The sequence below is a fragment of the Nyctibius grandis genome, chromosome 5 (genome assembly GCF_013368605.1).
Source record: "Nyctibius grandis isolate bNycGra1 chromosome 5, bNycGra1.pri, whole genome shotgun sequence".
NCBI lineage: Eukaryota > Metazoa > Chordata > Aves > Nyctibiiformes > Nyctibiidae > Nyctibius > Nyctibius grandis.
Genome location: NC_090662.1, coordinates 60,911,195 through 60,927,297, shown reverse-complemented (window position 1 = coordinate 60,927,297; position 16,103 = coordinate 60,911,195). Strand labels below are relative to the sequence as shown.

Genomic DNA, 16,103 nt, shown 5'->3' with positions numbered 1-16,103 from the left:
GCGATGCTCGCTCCCGTTGGTTCCCTGCCTGCTCATCTGCCTCTCACCCGCTGGCACCCTGTGCTGCCCACAGCTTCTGCCTGGTCGCCTCCACCCAGCCACAAGGCTGCTTCTTGGTGGTGGGAACAACAGGGACAGGAGAGGAGAGGACTTCTGGGGCCGCTGGGTCTAATCCCGTGGCAGGCACCACCTCTTCGTAATGCCATCGTGCTCTTCGGAGGGATGAAGCTCCTGCCTGTCCAGCCTCTGGGATCCCCAGTGCCCTTCAGCTCCCGCGCTCACCGTGCTGCTGGTGGGGCCAATCTATACAGCTGTCATGGGGCTATAGAGCTGCTTTACCCTCCTCTATAGTGGACTCGCTTTTGACATCCTCTTTCTATAAGTCTCTTTTCGACTGGCCCCCTCTGCACGGGTGCCTAAGCTGGCTGCCAGCAAATGCCGTGACCCGGTGCAGAAAGGCAGCGGGCGAGAGGGGAGAGCAAAGATGAAGGCAGGGGAAGGGAGAAGAGGCAGCAGAGAGGCAGAGGGGATGAGGCCAGCAGCTCATTGCAGCAGTGCTGGTGCTGCTCGCCGGGGAGGGAGGGAGAGAGAGAGGGAGGGAAGGAGGTGAGGAGGGAGGCAGGAGAGGTGTTGGGGTCTTTTCTCTGAGCCTTTCGCAGGGGACAGAGTGGGGGACGTTGCCTCCCTCGTCTTTGCACAGCACCAGGCTCCCTCTGAAGTGTTTCGGGAGAAATGTTGCCATAGAAATAAAGCAGCTGTCCAGATTGTGAGGGGCAGGCCTGCCACCATGGTGGCAGGGGCTGGCACGGGTGTGGGCAGAGTGGTGGCAAGAGTCCCAGTCCGGCAGAGTGGGGCAGTGCCGGGCTGGAGGGTACCTTGTGCTCCATCCTCCGCTCCCTCATCTCCAGTGAGAGTGGCAGTGGTGCTGCTGTGCCAGGGCAGCTGGTGCCAGCCCCAGGTGGCATCTCCTCCCCAGGTGGACCGATAGGTGAATGCTGAAACTGCCCCTGCAGGCAAGCTGCCTGGCACCAGGTTCCCGAGAGGACAGGCGTGGAGGTGCATGGGGCTCTGGGGCAGTCGGGACAGGGTCACACTGCAGCCAGCTCCCATCCCTCTTCTGCCCAGGCCATGGCACCACCTTCACTGCTGGAGAACAAGCCTGAGAGGTCTGAGGGCAAAAACCAGCTCCAAGGCAGCCCCTGCCCGTCCCAAGCCCCCCACTGCCGGAGGATCAGCATCTCTCCTGAGGAGAGGCTTCAAGACTGACCATCCCCAGTAAAACCACTTTGTTTGGGGAGGAAAACCAGTGCCAGGAGCTCCAGGGGCTCCATGTGAGGCCCCTCCACCCTGGTAAGGGGCATAGGAGCAGCGCCGTCGAGGAACACAAATTTAGCCCGAGGCGGTTTCGCAGCGCTGCGAGGCAGGCGCAGATGGTTTCACTCGGTCCTCACCATTCACAGAAAATCGAGCTCCAGCGGGAGGCTGGGGAGCCGCGCGTGTGAGTGAGCGATCGATCGCTAAGATGCGAGCATCCATCGATTGATCCCTGGCCGCGCTGTCGGGTTAAGCCAACCCAGCGCAGTAACGAGACAGGACAGTGGGGACTTGCTGAGGGCAGATTGCCATTAACTGCTCCGCTCTGCATCTGCACGGATGTCGGCGCGCAGTGGGCGCAGGTATCCACCACCATGTCCTACTCCCCCTTGCTGGCACCCTCCCACCAGCAATACCACCCCAGGTATGCAGTTGCTCCCAGGGTGGTGGGCAGCATCCGAGCTTGGCATGGCCGAGCAGCCGGAGGGGCCAGTGGGGACCTGTCCTGACAGCTAACTCCATCCTTCCCTGGCCACCTCCTTGCTTCCTGACTTTCCTTGCACATCACGATGGGTGGTGCTCACTCTTGGCACCCAAGGAGGGGGAGAGATGTGAGAGAAGAAAGGTGTCGGAGAGGGAGCCCCACTTCCCTCCAGATCAGCCCTCTCCAGCTCATCCTGTCTATTGCCATCCTCACCATCCCTCCTCTTCCTCGCCATCCCGTCCCCACCAGGCTCACGTTTCCCTCCTAAGGCACATATTCACCCTGTACTTATTATTATTGTCAGCAGCTACAAACAGGGGTGGCCACGTGCCGGGGTGACTCAGGCATCTGTGGGCACCACTTCCGATGGCAAAAGGAGAGGGGGCACGTCCCCACGTCTTTGGCGAGATGTGCTCCTCACGCACAGCCCCCCATCACCTCCTGGGCTCTGGGTGACCCCAAGCCCTGGGTCCTTCTCCACACCTCCCACCTCCTGCGGACACCTTCTCTTGAGAAGCCAAGGAGGGCATGGCGCGGGGCTTGAGGAGCCATGTCACGTCTGCCACGCGTTCCCCATATGCGCTGTCACCGTCTGCCCTTCGCAGCTCATCCCCCTGAAGGGAGGAAGGGGAGAAGAGAGAGGCCCTGGAGCTGCCGTTCGCTTTGCCACGGATGGAGCTGAGGCTGGGTGGTGGGGACAGGAGATGCCAGGCTCTTGGCAGAGGGATTTGGTTGTCTCCAGGTGATTTACCCAGGATGGAGGGCATCGGGGGCTGAAAGCGGCACCAGGGATGTTGGAGGTGACCTGCCTGCGCCATGCAAACCTGCCTGCTGGCTCCTGCCCTGTCAGGGACACTGGCCTTGTCAACTGGGAGCAAGGGCAGAGTTTCTCCTGAGCTCCTTCACCCAAACCCAGTGTTCAGAAGACCCTTTGCACCGTGCCTGTCTGGGGGATGTTGGACCACCACAGGCAGGATCAGCCACACTGGTACTAGAACTGCTGGAAGGCAAGGGAGAGGGGAGCAGCTCTGGAGCCCAAAAAGCTCCACGGGCAGCGGGAGACCCAACACAGCCGCTTCAGCCCCAGTAGCGCCCGAGTGCTTGGAGAACGGGTTTCCAGCTCTGTTCTTCTCCGGGAACTGGCCAGGACCATCGCCCATGCGGAGCAAGAGGAATGAAAGGTGAGCAAGACCCAGCTCTGGGCAAGGCGGCGCTAAGGAAACACAGGGAGCCAAAAAATCGAAGAAGTTACCTGCAAAGTGACCGAAGTGAGGGCAGCGAGGGGCGGGCAGGGAAGTTGGGGAGGTCTACGGGCAGGTACCCACCCCCGCCCCTCAGTCCGCAGCCACCCCAGTAGCCATATGTGAATACCCCGTGCACATAGGCAACTTTATTATTCGCTGGTACGCTCACATGAAGCCACGCATCTCTCCCTAAGTTATATTTATAGCTGTTCCTCGGAGCGAGTGCAGATGAAACAATACATTATTTTCCTAATGAAAAAAAAAACACCCCTTCCCGGTCTCCTGCCAGCGAGGGGAGCAACGCGCCCCGGCACCGCCTCTTACCTGGGTCCTGCCGAGAGCTGCCGCCTGCTCCAGCCGTGCCGAGCCAACATCAGAGGAAGGGGAAAGCAGCCGGTTGCTCCATCTCACCATGAAATGTCTCAGCCGGACCGGAGGAATCAGGGAGGTCTCTCTGCAGCCCTCGCTCACCTCTGGCGTGGGGTTTTCTCCCCCCTCACCCCCCGAGGAGCTACTTCTCCACTGCGACCTGCTCCTCTCCCAACTCTGCCCTGCCCACGCCAGCGCTCTCCTCCTGCCTCTGCCTCTCCTCAGAATTTTTCGCTCCCGGGAGCATCCATCCCACGGAGCACTGATGTGCCTTCGTGGCTCGGCAACGGGTTCAGGTCTCCTCCTCCTGCCTGTCTCCCACCTTCCCTGGCATCACTCACCCGTGCCCCTCGCTGCCCCACTCCTCTAGTCTCCAAATCCCCCCTTCTCCCTTTCACTCTTCCTCCCTTTGGCTCCGCTCCCTTTCCCTGGCTGCCTCTCCCCCTCGCTGATTGCTATGCAGTCTGTAGCTGAGAAGTCAGTAACTCCGTGGTAGGATCCAACAGCTTTCCATTACTTTAGCCCATCCTCGCGTGTGAGCTCAGAGCCGCGGAGGCACGGCTGCGGAGCCACCGTGGGAGACACGAAAGCGCAACCATCAGCAGCGGGAAGGGCATGGCGGGGTCACCAGATGCCCCTGGGGAGGCGAATCCTCCCACTGGGCTGGCGCAAGGGGCTGAACTATCCACTGTTGGGGGTTTTTTCCCCACACGGATTTGGGATGCTGGGCTGACACCTCACCCCGAGGAAGGACCGGGCTCTCCCGGCTCGTGCAGAGAATTTACCGTGGGGCATCACCTCCCCGTATCCACAGCCCGGCCTCCCCACCTGGCAGTGCTGGGTCTGTCCTGCTGGGACAAGTGATGCCAGGGACAGGAGCACGGACAAGGAGGGACCAGCCCTCGGGGCTCCAGGATGGTGCATGGCTGCCCAGTTGGGAAATCCAACCCAGAAACCTCTCCTGGGTCTCCATGGCTGACAGCAACTCAGTGGCTTGGAGAGGTCACTTGGTGGCAAGGCGAGGGGCCAGGGGACCCTGTGGCAGCAAAGAGGCCCCTTTTGTGCAGGAGGGAAGCCAGAGGCTGAAGAGAGCCCTGACCCTGCAGGCAGCAGCTGTAGGCACAGGCTACTGGGGGCAGCTCTGCACCAGGCCAGCGGGGTCCATGGGCATGGTTTCCATCTTGGTGCCTCATCTGCCATCTCCAACATTAAGGCCTCTGCTGGAAAGTCAAAAAACATCAAAAAAACACTTTCTGAGTGCCTTCTGGGTCCCAATCCTGCAGCAGTTGTGACCCTCCCTCCCAAAATCATCCCAAGATCCCCTGGCACGTGGGTGCCCCCTCGTACAACACGCTGCAGGGCCCGCCGTCACCCCCGCTGCAGCGAGTACAGCTCACTCTCACCTGGCAGAGCCACCCCAGGGGGAGCAGAGGGGGATTTTTAGCAGTTCTCTGTGCAGATGAGCAACTGCAAATGGGAAGCACTGCAGCCTCCTGCACCAGCCAGCTCACCCCAGCCTAACTGCAGCTGCTCCTCGCCACTCGAACCAGGGGTTCCGGGGAGCCATGATGTCCAGATGGAGTGGGGCCAGCCTGCTCCCTCCATTCCCTCTGCAGCCACCCCTACAGGGACCTGTTCATGCTCAGTGGGGAACTTGCTTTCCCAAAAGACCTGTCCCCAGGACCTGTGGAGCTGCATCCCAAGAGCTACTGTCTGGGAGCTGCATGGGTGCCCCACCAGAAAGTGAACCAGCCCTCTGGCACCACAACAGGCCTTTCCCCTCTGTACAATAAAGAGATGAAGGTGCTGCTGAGACGTCTTGCTCCTTCCTCGGGCGGGTGAAGCCACCAGTTACCCGTGCACCCCTGCAGCCCCCTCGGCTTCAGGTTGGGTTTCACCCTCTCTGCCTTTTTGCTCCTCATCGCCATCTCTCCCAAGACCTCCGCCACGTTTCCCTCCACCTGGGCAGCAAGAGGATGAATAGCTGCACCTTGTGCATGGCGTGGCACCCTGGCATGGCCAAGAGGCAGCCAGCATGACCGGGACCATCAGGAGGGACACGGGGACATTGCATCAAGGATGCCACCAGCCCCTCTCTGTCCTTGTGCCCCCGGGGTGCCATGGCCCAGCCACCCCAGGCCCGCTGGCCCCAGCAGCAGGGTGGCTCACACTCGCCACCCCCGCCTGTCTCCACCGGCACCGTCTTTAATAAGCAGCGTGGAATATTTTAGCACCTATGGAAAAGCCACCACAGACGGTGGTGGCAGCCGTTGCCAGGGAGACGCTCCCAAAAATAGCCCCACTCCGCCAACCTTTCCCGATGCTGCTGTGGGGATGGGGGAGGCAGAGGGATGGAGGGATGGAGGAAAGGAGGGAAAGAGGGATGGAGGGAGGGATGGATGGATGGATGGAGGGGAAGAGGAGTGGATGGAAGGATGGATGGATGGAGGGGTGGGTGGAGGGATGGATGGAGAGGGATGGAGGGGGAAGCAGGAGCTCCTGGGAAGGTGAGCAAGCACTGCCTGACCCCTCTCCTGCCTGGGGATGAAGACGAGTGCAACACCAGCAGCCTCTGCTTGGGCACATATGGAGCCCTCTCTGCCCTGGACAGGTCTGACTTTGAGTGTTTAAACCTGACAACACAGTTTTGGACTCCTTAGCACCTGCCAGGCTCCCTCTGCCATCCTCCTCCGACCGACCCATCTCTGTTCTCAGTGCTTCAGGATTGCCCCGGCCGAGCTGTCCCAATCACGAGGGCGGAGGCAGCGAGAGATGGAGGTGGCCCATGGTACTCAACCCCACCATGTTCCCCAGACCCTCCAAGAATGCCAAATCACTTCCCTCTCTGGGACGAATCCTGGGGGCTGCCTGCCCTCCCAGGGCATCTGGATGTGGCCTGAGCCACTGCCTGCAGCAGAAATGGAGGGGGACTCCGGCCCAAGTACCTCTGGGGGCAAAAGCACAGAAGCCTTCCTGGTGGCAGGAAACTAATGCTTTGGTGAGAAGAAAACTCCCTTCTCCCATCTTCTCATGCCATTGCCATCACCTCGCAGGACAGGCAGAGGTAGGGAAGGGCCCTCAACAGAGCTGTTGCCACCTGGCCCAGGAGCTCTGCAGGAAAAGGAGCCTTCCAGACCAGCGAAGGCAGAGAGGGAAACACCAAAAATAGAAACTAAAGGTGGGGGGGAAAAAAACAGAAAAGAAACCAAACAACCCCAAATTCCCATTTTTAATGCCAAATCCCAGCTCGCTTGCCTCCCTGTCACCCTGGCGACATTCCTTACAGTCACCATGGAAACAGGAGGCATGGAGAGAGCATCACCGTGCAGGGTGGGGACAGCGCCCGGTGTTATTTCGGGAGGCGGGGAGACACCACGGTGCAAGGCGCTTCATGTTGTTGCAAGGAGGGAAGGTTTATTTTTACTTGCTCCACTTGTGTGCCAGTTTTCCTTCTCCAAGTGTCCGGGTGCCCCTTGCCCTCCCGGCAGCCTTCCCACGGCCCTCTCACATGCCCCACAGATATCCCATGGGGAGACCCCAGCCCCACCACCGTGGCCCACCTGGGTGAGCTCAGCTGGGCTGCTCCCATGAAGTCCCTCTGACGGTCACCTCACATGGCAGTTCCTGGTGCAACAGCAGGAGATAATGCTATGTCTTGGGGCCGATCATCGCATCTTGAGAAGGTGCAAGATGAAGAGAATAAACCTTTGCCACCCACAACAGTCTTACCCCTCTGCAGGAGGCTTCATCCGCTGAGTGGAACAAGAATCACAGAATCAATCAGGTTGGAAGAGACCTCAGGGATCATCGAGTCCAACCATTGCGCTGACACCACCATGTCAACTAGATCATGGCACTAAGTGACATGTCCAGTCTTTTCTTAAACACATCCAGAGATGGTGACTCCACCACCTCCCTGGGCAGCCCGTTCCAATGTCTAATGACCCTTTCTGAAAAGAAATGCTTCCTAATGTCCAACCTGAACCTCCCCTGGCGAAGCTTGAGGCTGTGTCCTCTTGTCCTGTCGCTAGTTGCCTGGGAGAAGAGGCCAACTCCCACTTCACTACAACCTCCCTTCAGGTAGTTGTAGACTGCAAGAAGGTCACCTCTGAGCCTCCTCTTCTCCAGGTTTAAACAACCCCAGCTCCCTCAGCCGTTCCTCATAAGTCATACCCTCCAGACCCTTCATCAGCTTGGTCGCCCTCCTCTGAGGGCTGTGAAGAGGAGCGAAGGGACCGGAGGATGACGAAGGCTCTCAAACATTGAGCCCCAGGGGCTTGGAAGGGGATCTGTCGGCACAGAGGACCCTAAATCTGTTCTCCCAAAATCTCCTGTTCCTGCTCCATGGCTCAAACCTCTCTCTGCCCACACACGAAAGGACCTGGGATGCCACGGACCTGCTGGGCCACCCCGGCTGGGGCTTGGCTTTCACCAGCACCTGCATGGCCTTGCAGAGCCCTGCTGAAACCCCAGGCGGCTCCTCTCCGACAGCTGGAAACCCAATTCCAGCCAGTCCCCACCCCCATGCTACTTTGCCAATGCTCTCCTTTGGTCTAACCTGCTCTTCTCCCATCGCACCGACCTCTGCCTCGATGCCCTGGCAGGGGCAGGCAGGGCCCTCCCCGGTTTTGCAGGGCTGAGCGGGTGTTTTCCAGCCAAGCCTGGGAATGCGGCTGGAAAAGCCCAGCGTGGCAGGTGCTGGAGCGGCAGAGAGGGAAAACACGGCAGCCAGCCTAATGGGCAGACAGGAAATGTATGCAAATGTATTCCGAAAGGAATCCGGTGATGCTAATAGACTCGTTAGCCCTCTCTGTAAGCACCGGGAATAATATTTTTACACTTTAATCATTAAGGGTTTTACTCCAAGCGAGCCCATACAGATGTGACGATGGAGGGAGACGCAGAGGAGATGGCCATGGGTGACGGCTGGGGACAGGGAGGGCGGCAGCCAGAGCCAGCCCCTGGGCAAGAGCAGATGGGGTCACACAACCCCCGAATAACCAAATCAGACCCACGGCCAAATGCGATTTGCTTGGGGCCGAGGTGACAAATTAAAACATCCATTTGGTTGTATTAAAGCAGCTTTCTGTTAGTGATCAGATAAGAATATCAACAGCTCGGTACTCGATGCGGGGTCCCCCTCGCTGCTGCCACTGAGACCTCTCGCGTAACCGCAGCTGGCAAGGACAAGATTTATCCCATTCACGTGGTCACCCACGGCTGATTTCTGAGTCTATTAAACTTTGTATCCATCACTACTAGGCTCATTTCTGTTAAATCTGTAAGAGCGGCAGTACCTACGTGCTTCTTTCACCCAACACGTGTATTACTTTGTTTGTAATCCACTTGCAGGAATCCAGGATTAATATTTTCAGCAAAGTTTTCTTTCAAACCAGCCCCTGGGGACGATCTTTTTTTTTTCCTTCTCCAGGGCTGGGCTCTGGGATCTGCATCGCTCCAGACAGGACACTGGAAGGTGGGGGCAGCTGGTGGGGTGCTGCCAGGGAACAGCTGTGCATGACCTGCCATGGGAGGGAGGGGGTCCCAGTGGGATGTGGCCTACAGCCGCAGCAGTCCGATAATTCAGATCTCTCCCCGCTTCTTCGTTTGCTCCAGGAGACAAGGTGGAGCACCAGGGAGAAGGTGCTGGAGGCAGGACGGGGCTGGGAAAGGCAGAGGGCAGGAGGCTGCAGGCTGGGAGCAGGACAGAGGTTAATGCACCCACGGGGAATGTCCGTGGAAAGCCCGGCCCTCACCGGAGGGTGCATCCCCAAGGCCAGAGGATGGGGATCCCTTTCCCTCTGCCTTTTGCCCTTTAACGACACTTCCGTGTGTAACTTGAGACAAGTTGGGCAAGAAAAAAAAAGAGGAAGGGAAAAAAAAAGGGAAAAATAGCGCAGTTATTCCCGCCTCTGCCTCCTCCTCCCTCTTCTCCCCGGCCAGCCAGCAGCCACGTCACCGTCACCCAGAGCTGGTTTTGGGGCTGCTCTGCAGGCTCAGCCTGCGGCTTCCCGGGGGACAAACCCCAACTTTTGGTCTGGAGCGGGGAGAGGAAGGCCCTGGGCAGGGGGGAGAGAGGAAAATCCACCTTGGAGGAAAAGTAAGCAAGAGAGACGTCCAGCCTGAGCGCCTGGCAGGGGAAAGGTGCTTGCAACCAGGGGAAAGGGGAGCCTGAGCTTCTGCCAGAAGAGAGGGCTCCATACTGGGGAAAAAAGGAAAGCTGAGCCTGAGGAGAGCGTTCGCTTGGTCGAGGCTCTGGGAGGAAAAACACCCAGCCCTCGCCCTTCCCACCCGTAGAAAGAGCTCCGCTCCCTTCACCCCGGAGGAGCCCCCCAGGCACCATGAACGTCTTCCGCATCCTGGGGGACGTGTCCCACTTGCTGGCCATCATCATCCTCCTGCTGAAGATCCAGAAGTCCAAGTCCTGTGCAGGTGAGTGCTTCTGCACCCTGGGGAAGGAGGCGGGCCCTTCTCGGAGTGCAGATCAGCGAGCGGTGCGAGCGAAACAGGTGCCAAAAAGGTTGGCAATAGCCCATGCAAGCTGGCAGCCCTCCCTGGTGGGCGCTTTGAGGGAAGTCATCCTCCTCCGGGAGGTCTTTGAAGGCTGCTTTGGAAGGATGTGATGTGGCAAGGCGCACGGCCTCGGGCAGGTGGTGGTGTCGGGGTGGTGAAGCAAAGCGGAGGGCAGCAAGGCCAGAGGGAGATGGAAAATGAGTGCAAAAAGTTGTGGTGGCACCAAAACTGAAAACCTCAAGAGAAAGCTGCTTTAGGTCAGAGGTCCTGCAGCAGGTGGGCAGGTACCAGAGGCTGCCCTGGCCCTGGGTGAGGAAACCAGGGCAGCAGCTTCCTGCAGGAGGATTTTGCTCAGAGTTCATGGTTTCCTCCTCAAGAGACTTTGGGGCTGGGCTGCAGCACTGTGGCCATTATCACAGGTAAAGGAACGGGTGGGTCTATCTGCCTCTCCCTGCCAGCAGTGACCAAGCTCCATCAGCATCCCCCGGCTGGTCCCTGATCCCACAGCTTCCCTGGTGCAGCAGATGTCACATCACACAACCACCCCAGCAAGGTGGGCAGGTGAAGGGGGTGAGAGAGAGAAGAGAAAGGTATTTTGATGACAGTACAGACTGAATTGGCCAAAGCAGTGAACATGCCCACCAAGTGCCAGTCCCTACGACCCAAGGCGGGCTCAAGGATGTCAGCAGGAGCCTGCCCTGATACTTGGGAGACTCCGGCCAGTCCTGAGATAGGTCTAGAGCTACCACAGTGCCTACAAGCCAGACGAGGCTCACAAAGCAACATGCATATACACAACTGCTTCCAAAGAAGGTATAAGGGGAAACCACCACCCTAAGGGTCCTTCCTCTCATCTGCCTTACCTTTCTTCTCCCTGCCATGCAGGTATCTCTGGGAAGAGTCAGATTCTTTTTGCCCTTGTCTTCACAACCCGCTATCTGGACCTGTTCACCACCTTCATCTCTGTCTATAACACCGTGATGAAGGTAAGGAGAGGGCAGCGTGGAAGCAGAGGTTCCCCTCAGCTCCCCACGGTTTCTCAGGGAAGCGAGGGTACACGGTCAATAAGTTTTTCAGCCAGAGGGAAGAAGCAATTCCATCTTCTTCACCTGTCGCTAATGCTACAGGGGGTTATACACAGGAAGGGTGGATAAAGGTGCTCCCTTTAATGTCACTGTCCCTTCATTGTCCAAAAAAACCCCTCACCACCCTCAGCGAGAGAGCTGAGCCCACCACATTCAGTACCACCAAAACCAGAATGAGACATCGTGAATCAAGCCTGGGTGTCCTTGCACAGCAAGAGCATTAACACCAAGCCAACCTCTTCACACAGAGCCCAAGATGGCTCAAGCAAGTGTGATCCTCATGGTGGGGCAGTCTTTGTGGAAGTCAATCCACAAGCCAGCACCGAAAAAGCATTTACCACTATCTCACCCTGGCACAGCCCCATCAGAACTGGGTTAAAAGATCTTGACTTTGGCAAAGCCGTCCTCTCTTCAAGCACAGAAGGTGTAATCACAGGTAAGGTCTTGCTGTCTCCCTTCCCTCCCCCAGGTCATTTTTTTGATATGTGCCTACATCACCGTGTACATGATCTACGTGAAATTCCGGAAAACATTCGACAGCGAGAACGACTCCTTTCGCCTTGAGTTCCTGCTGGTCCCTGTCACAGGCCTGTCATTTCTGGAGAACCACAGCTTCACCCCCTTGGAGGTAAGGAAAACCTAAGGCAGGAGAGGGGAGGGGAAGCAGCAGCCTGACACCATGCAGCAGAGCAAGCAGCATAGTGAATACTTGAGATTTTCAACAGCAAAAGCAGGCAGGAAAGGCAAGGTCAGCAGGCCTTGAAGACCATAACATCTATAGAGCAGCTCAGCACCATCTCCTCTCAGTCCCAGCACAGCAGGCTCATTTTCCCCAACTCCAGCAGCACTGCTCAGGCCGCTCGCACATCGGTGCTCTGACAAACAAAAGCTTTGGCTCTTAACGCATATTAACCAGCACCAAGACACTCTACTGCCTTCATTTTGCATCTCGCAGATACTCTGGACCTTCTCCATCTACCTGGAGTCCGTGGCTATCCTTCCCCAGCTCTTCATGATCAGCAAGACGGGGGAAGCAGAGACCATCACGACACACTACCTTTTCTTCCTGGGCCTCTACCGCGCGCTCTACATTGCCAACTGGGTCTGGCGCTACTACACGGAGAATTTCTACGACCAGATCGCTGTAGTTTCCGGGGTGGTACAAACCATCTTCTACTGTGACTTCTTCTATCTCTACGTTACCAAAGGTAGGTAAACGGGTTGATATAAATCTGAAATGTTTATTTGGCACTCTTGCAACGTATGGTGGAGCTCCAGCTTTCCGTGTGTTAATCCTTACATGACTTTATTCTTTCCTGTATTTGTTATGCACATTGTCCACCTAAAATCCAGTTTAAAAACCATATCCGTTGAATGGAAGTGGGCATCTCTGCTCACAAGGCTCTAGAGGGGCATGTGAAACAAAGCATAAGCTAAAACAGAGCTAAGCCTGATTTAACCTCACCTTGGGAAGTTAACAACTGAGGTATATTCAATTCTATGTACATTTTGAAAGATAACGAATCACACAAGAAAACTTGGAGGGGAAAAAAAAAATAGCTTTAGGCAGACAATGTACCTGAGAAAGCAACTGTAGACATATTGGTGATATTATTAAGCCTACTTTTTCTTTTGATGGAAAAGATGTAACATTCCCAAGAACAGATTCTGTAGGAAGACGGGCACCTGCACAGACAAGACACCCCTTTCTGTTTCCCAAAATCAGATGCTCCTTCCACTTCAGCACCATGCTTTGGTAAATGGCCACATACCAGAGCTAACAAGCGCATCAAGGGCATAAAATTTGGTAGGACATGCTATGGTTTGCTGAGGCTGAAGTACGCTTTAGAACACTCGTCTGCTAAGGAGGATGGAATTTGATGAAATCTGGCTGAGCGAACAAATACTTTCTTTCTTCTTCACGTTCCCAAACTAGTCTGACAAAAGCAGTAGTGGCAGCCCGCGTTTGATGTTTCAAGGGACGGATCTTTGGTAGCTTTGTGCAAGATACCTGCTGATAGAGAGGTGACAGGAGCACTGAGCAGGAGGCTGGCCTTGGAGGATTAAGACTTCCTTCTGTCATTAAAACATTTTTGTAGCCAGAAACGTACCTTGTAAAACTGCCATCGAGGTGCTCCACGTCAGTTCAGGTTTTTAAACTAATTCCCATTTTAGCTTCACCCAATTCACAGGTCCCGTGTCCTTCTGTATTTTGTGAGAAATCCATACCCTTTGTAGTTGTGGATGGTGGAACAAAAGAGGGAAAAAACCAAACTGCTGCCTTTCAGTCTCACATCGCTAGTGAGAAAACAGCAAAATTTAGATGCTACTGGAGGCAGAAGAAAAAACATTTGTCCCTGGGACATCACAGCAGGAAGAGAATTGTTGGTGGTTTTTTTTTTTTCTTTACACAAATGTTCTGGATCATGGGAGAGAAAAGGTGACTGAAAATACGCAAAGGCTTTGCAGTCATTTATAAAAACCAGCAATATTATAGCAGGTTGCATCTCTCTTACAGTCTTGCAAAAAAAACCCCCATCTTTTCAAAACATTTCTAAAACAGAACAGCTCAGACAAAAGGGCAGCAGTGCTGCAAAAAAAGCAAAGATGTGCTACATAAAGAAATGTATTTAATAAGACTTCAGAGCCTACACCAAAGCATTGTAAAGTGATTTTTATAGAACACAACTTCTCTTTATCTTGTTTTCAAAACTATGTGAGCTCCTTTCCGTTTCAGGGGACCTGAAAGATATTCTGAGGAAGCTTTCAGCTCGCAAAAGCTTTTATTTCACAGAACGGCTGTGGTTGGGAGCCACTGGGGGGGGGATCACCTCATCCACTCCCCAGCTCACAGCAGGCTCACCTACAGCAGGTTGTTCAAGGTCCTGTCCAGTCAGGTTTTGAGTATCTCCAGGATGGAAGCACCACAGCCTGAGCAACCCTGTGCTGGTGGCCCGACCACCCCTCACTATAAAAATTTTTTTCTTATGTTTATGTGGAATTTCCCATTGCCCCTTGTCCCATCACTGGGCACCACTAAGCAGAGTCTGGCTCTGTCTTTTACTCCCCCCATCAGGCATTTATACACATGGAGAAGATCTCCCTCAGCCTTCTCCAGGCTGAGCAGCCTCAGCTCTCAGCCTGCACCCTTATAGGGGATGCTCTCCTTAACCATCCTCACGGTCTTTCTGGACTTGTCCCAGTATGTCCCTGTCTGTTGTACTGGGAGCCCAGAGCTGGACCTGTTGCTCCCACTGTAGCCTCACCAAGGCTGAGCAGAGAGAAAAGACCAGCTCCCTTGACCTGCCGGTGATGTAGCTCAGGAGGCTGTTGGCATTCTTTGCCATGAGGGCACATTGGTGGCTCGTGTTCAGCTTGGTGTCCACATCAAGGGCCTTTCTCTGCCAAACTGCTTTTGCAGTTTGGGCAGCCCCCAGCTCATACTGGCGCCCTGGGGTCGTTCCACCCCAGGGGCACAGACGTTGCATTTCCTTTTGCTGACCTTCCATGATGTCCCTGTCAGCCCATTTCTCCCAGCCTGGCACAGTTCCTCTGACCCCATCTGGTCTATCAGCCACTCCCTGTTGTTGTGCGTCATCAGCAAATCACTAAGGGTGCACTCTGCCCTTCCCTCTGCCACCGAACAAAGACGTTGAGCAGTACTGGCCCCAGTTCCCACCCCCGGGGTACACCACCAGTACCAGGCCACAAGCTGGACTCCACATCACTGACATCACACAGCCAGGGCAGCCACTTCTCCATCCACCTCATCTAAGCCTATGGGCCCCTGGTATTTCCAAGAGGCCTCCCATCCCATCTTCCAGAGCAGACGAGATGGGGCAAGTTCAGGGGGCTCTGGCCACAGACTCTTTATTCAGGTCACATTCTCTATTAAAAGAGGAGGGGAAAAAAAAAAGCACTGGGGGTAGAACAACAGACTCCATACTATACCATCAACAAAAAAAAGTGGGGCAATTAAGTCTCTAAGACAATCCACACATGAACAAGGTAACTGTGGAAGAGGAAACAAAAACCTTTTCCTTTAGCAAATGGGGAAGTAAATTTTGGAGTTTCCCCTTTTAGAAGCAGTTTTGTAAGGGTTGTCTCCCAGCAAGGACCATATAAATTCTTCCCTTTTCTCTGGATTCCTTAATTTTACCCTTCTCACTAAGTTCTCCTAGATGCTCCTTCCACAATGAACAGGGTTCTCCGGAGCTGTTAGCACAGTCATGAGGACAAGCAGCTGTGTTACCTGAAGACAGCACAGCTCTCCTCCTGCTAGCCTACAGTAGCACACGCAGGATGCCCAAGAAGGCCCATTCAGTAGCCAAACTTAATGCCGTTTGCAAACCTGGCAACCTGCTATCTAGTGCTCTAAGTATCAAGTTCAGAAAAAGTATTTGTTTGAATAAGGGACCCAGTTTAATTCCCCGAAGTTCCTTCATTATCTTCTCTTTCTCTTTGCACAGTCCTAAAAGGGAAGAAGCTAAGTCTTCCCATGCCTGTTTGAAGACATGGCCACATACAACGCAAGAAATTCCAAAGATGAAGCTCTTGAGGTCACAGCTTTCCTCTCCTGGCCCTTTTTGACTAATAGATGGCTCGGCCAAGTTTCACTCCAGTGCCAGGAAGACGAGGCCTGGAAAGCTGATACACTTTTCATCCGTATGAGACTTTCCCTCAATTTTTTTTTTTTAATTTCTTCTTACTTGAATTTGGTGCTAGTAAGTAGTGCTGGCCAATACTGAGTAGTGCAAATTATTCTCTCCCGGCTCTTCCAGCATCTACTCAAAGCACGCCCCTACCTTGACCCTGAGGCAGCACAAGGAGTATAAGGGAAATTGTCACTACCTGTAGTCCTTCAGTCTTGTAACGAGTGCCTGTGGTAAAGGGAGCACAGTACTATGAAGTCTAGTAACACATACAAAGGCCACTGACCCCTTTCACACATGGCCACATCCAACACACACAAATCGTTACTTTAACTCTGTATGTACAAACATCCTCCCGAAAGTTAACGCTGCCTGACCCTCATTCTGTTTGGGTCCTGTATCATTCAGGAAAAATACATTCCCTTCGAATGACGTCAATCTT

At 55.0% G+C, this 16,103-nt stretch overlaps 1 protein-coding gene across 2 annotated transcripts; it reads left to right on the top strand.

Annotated features, from left to right (window-relative positions):
- Nucleotides 1-9,376: 9,376 nt before the first annotated feature.
- Nucleotides 9,377-15,745, top strand: KDELR3 (KDEL endoplasmic reticulum protein retention receptor 3). Of its 2 annotated transcripts, XM_068401881.1 has the most exons (6): nt 9,377-9,511; nt 9,709-9,843; nt 10,810-10,910; nt 11,479-11,637; nt 11,965-12,217; nt 15,479-15,745. In XM_068401881.1, exons 2-6 carry the CDS (start codon nt 9,753-9,755, stop codon nt 15,517-15,519), a joined length of 645 nt encoding a protein of 214 aa, XP_068257982.1. In that variant the 5' UTR covers nt 9,377-9,511; nt 9,709-9,752; the 3' UTR covers nt 15,520-15,745. The 2 variants fall into 2 exon arrangements, with proteins under 2 accessions (XP_068257982.1, XP_068257981.1); XM_068401880.1 differs by having other exon boundaries at nt 9,377-9,843.
- Nucleotides 15,746-16,103: the final 358 nt, after the last annotated feature.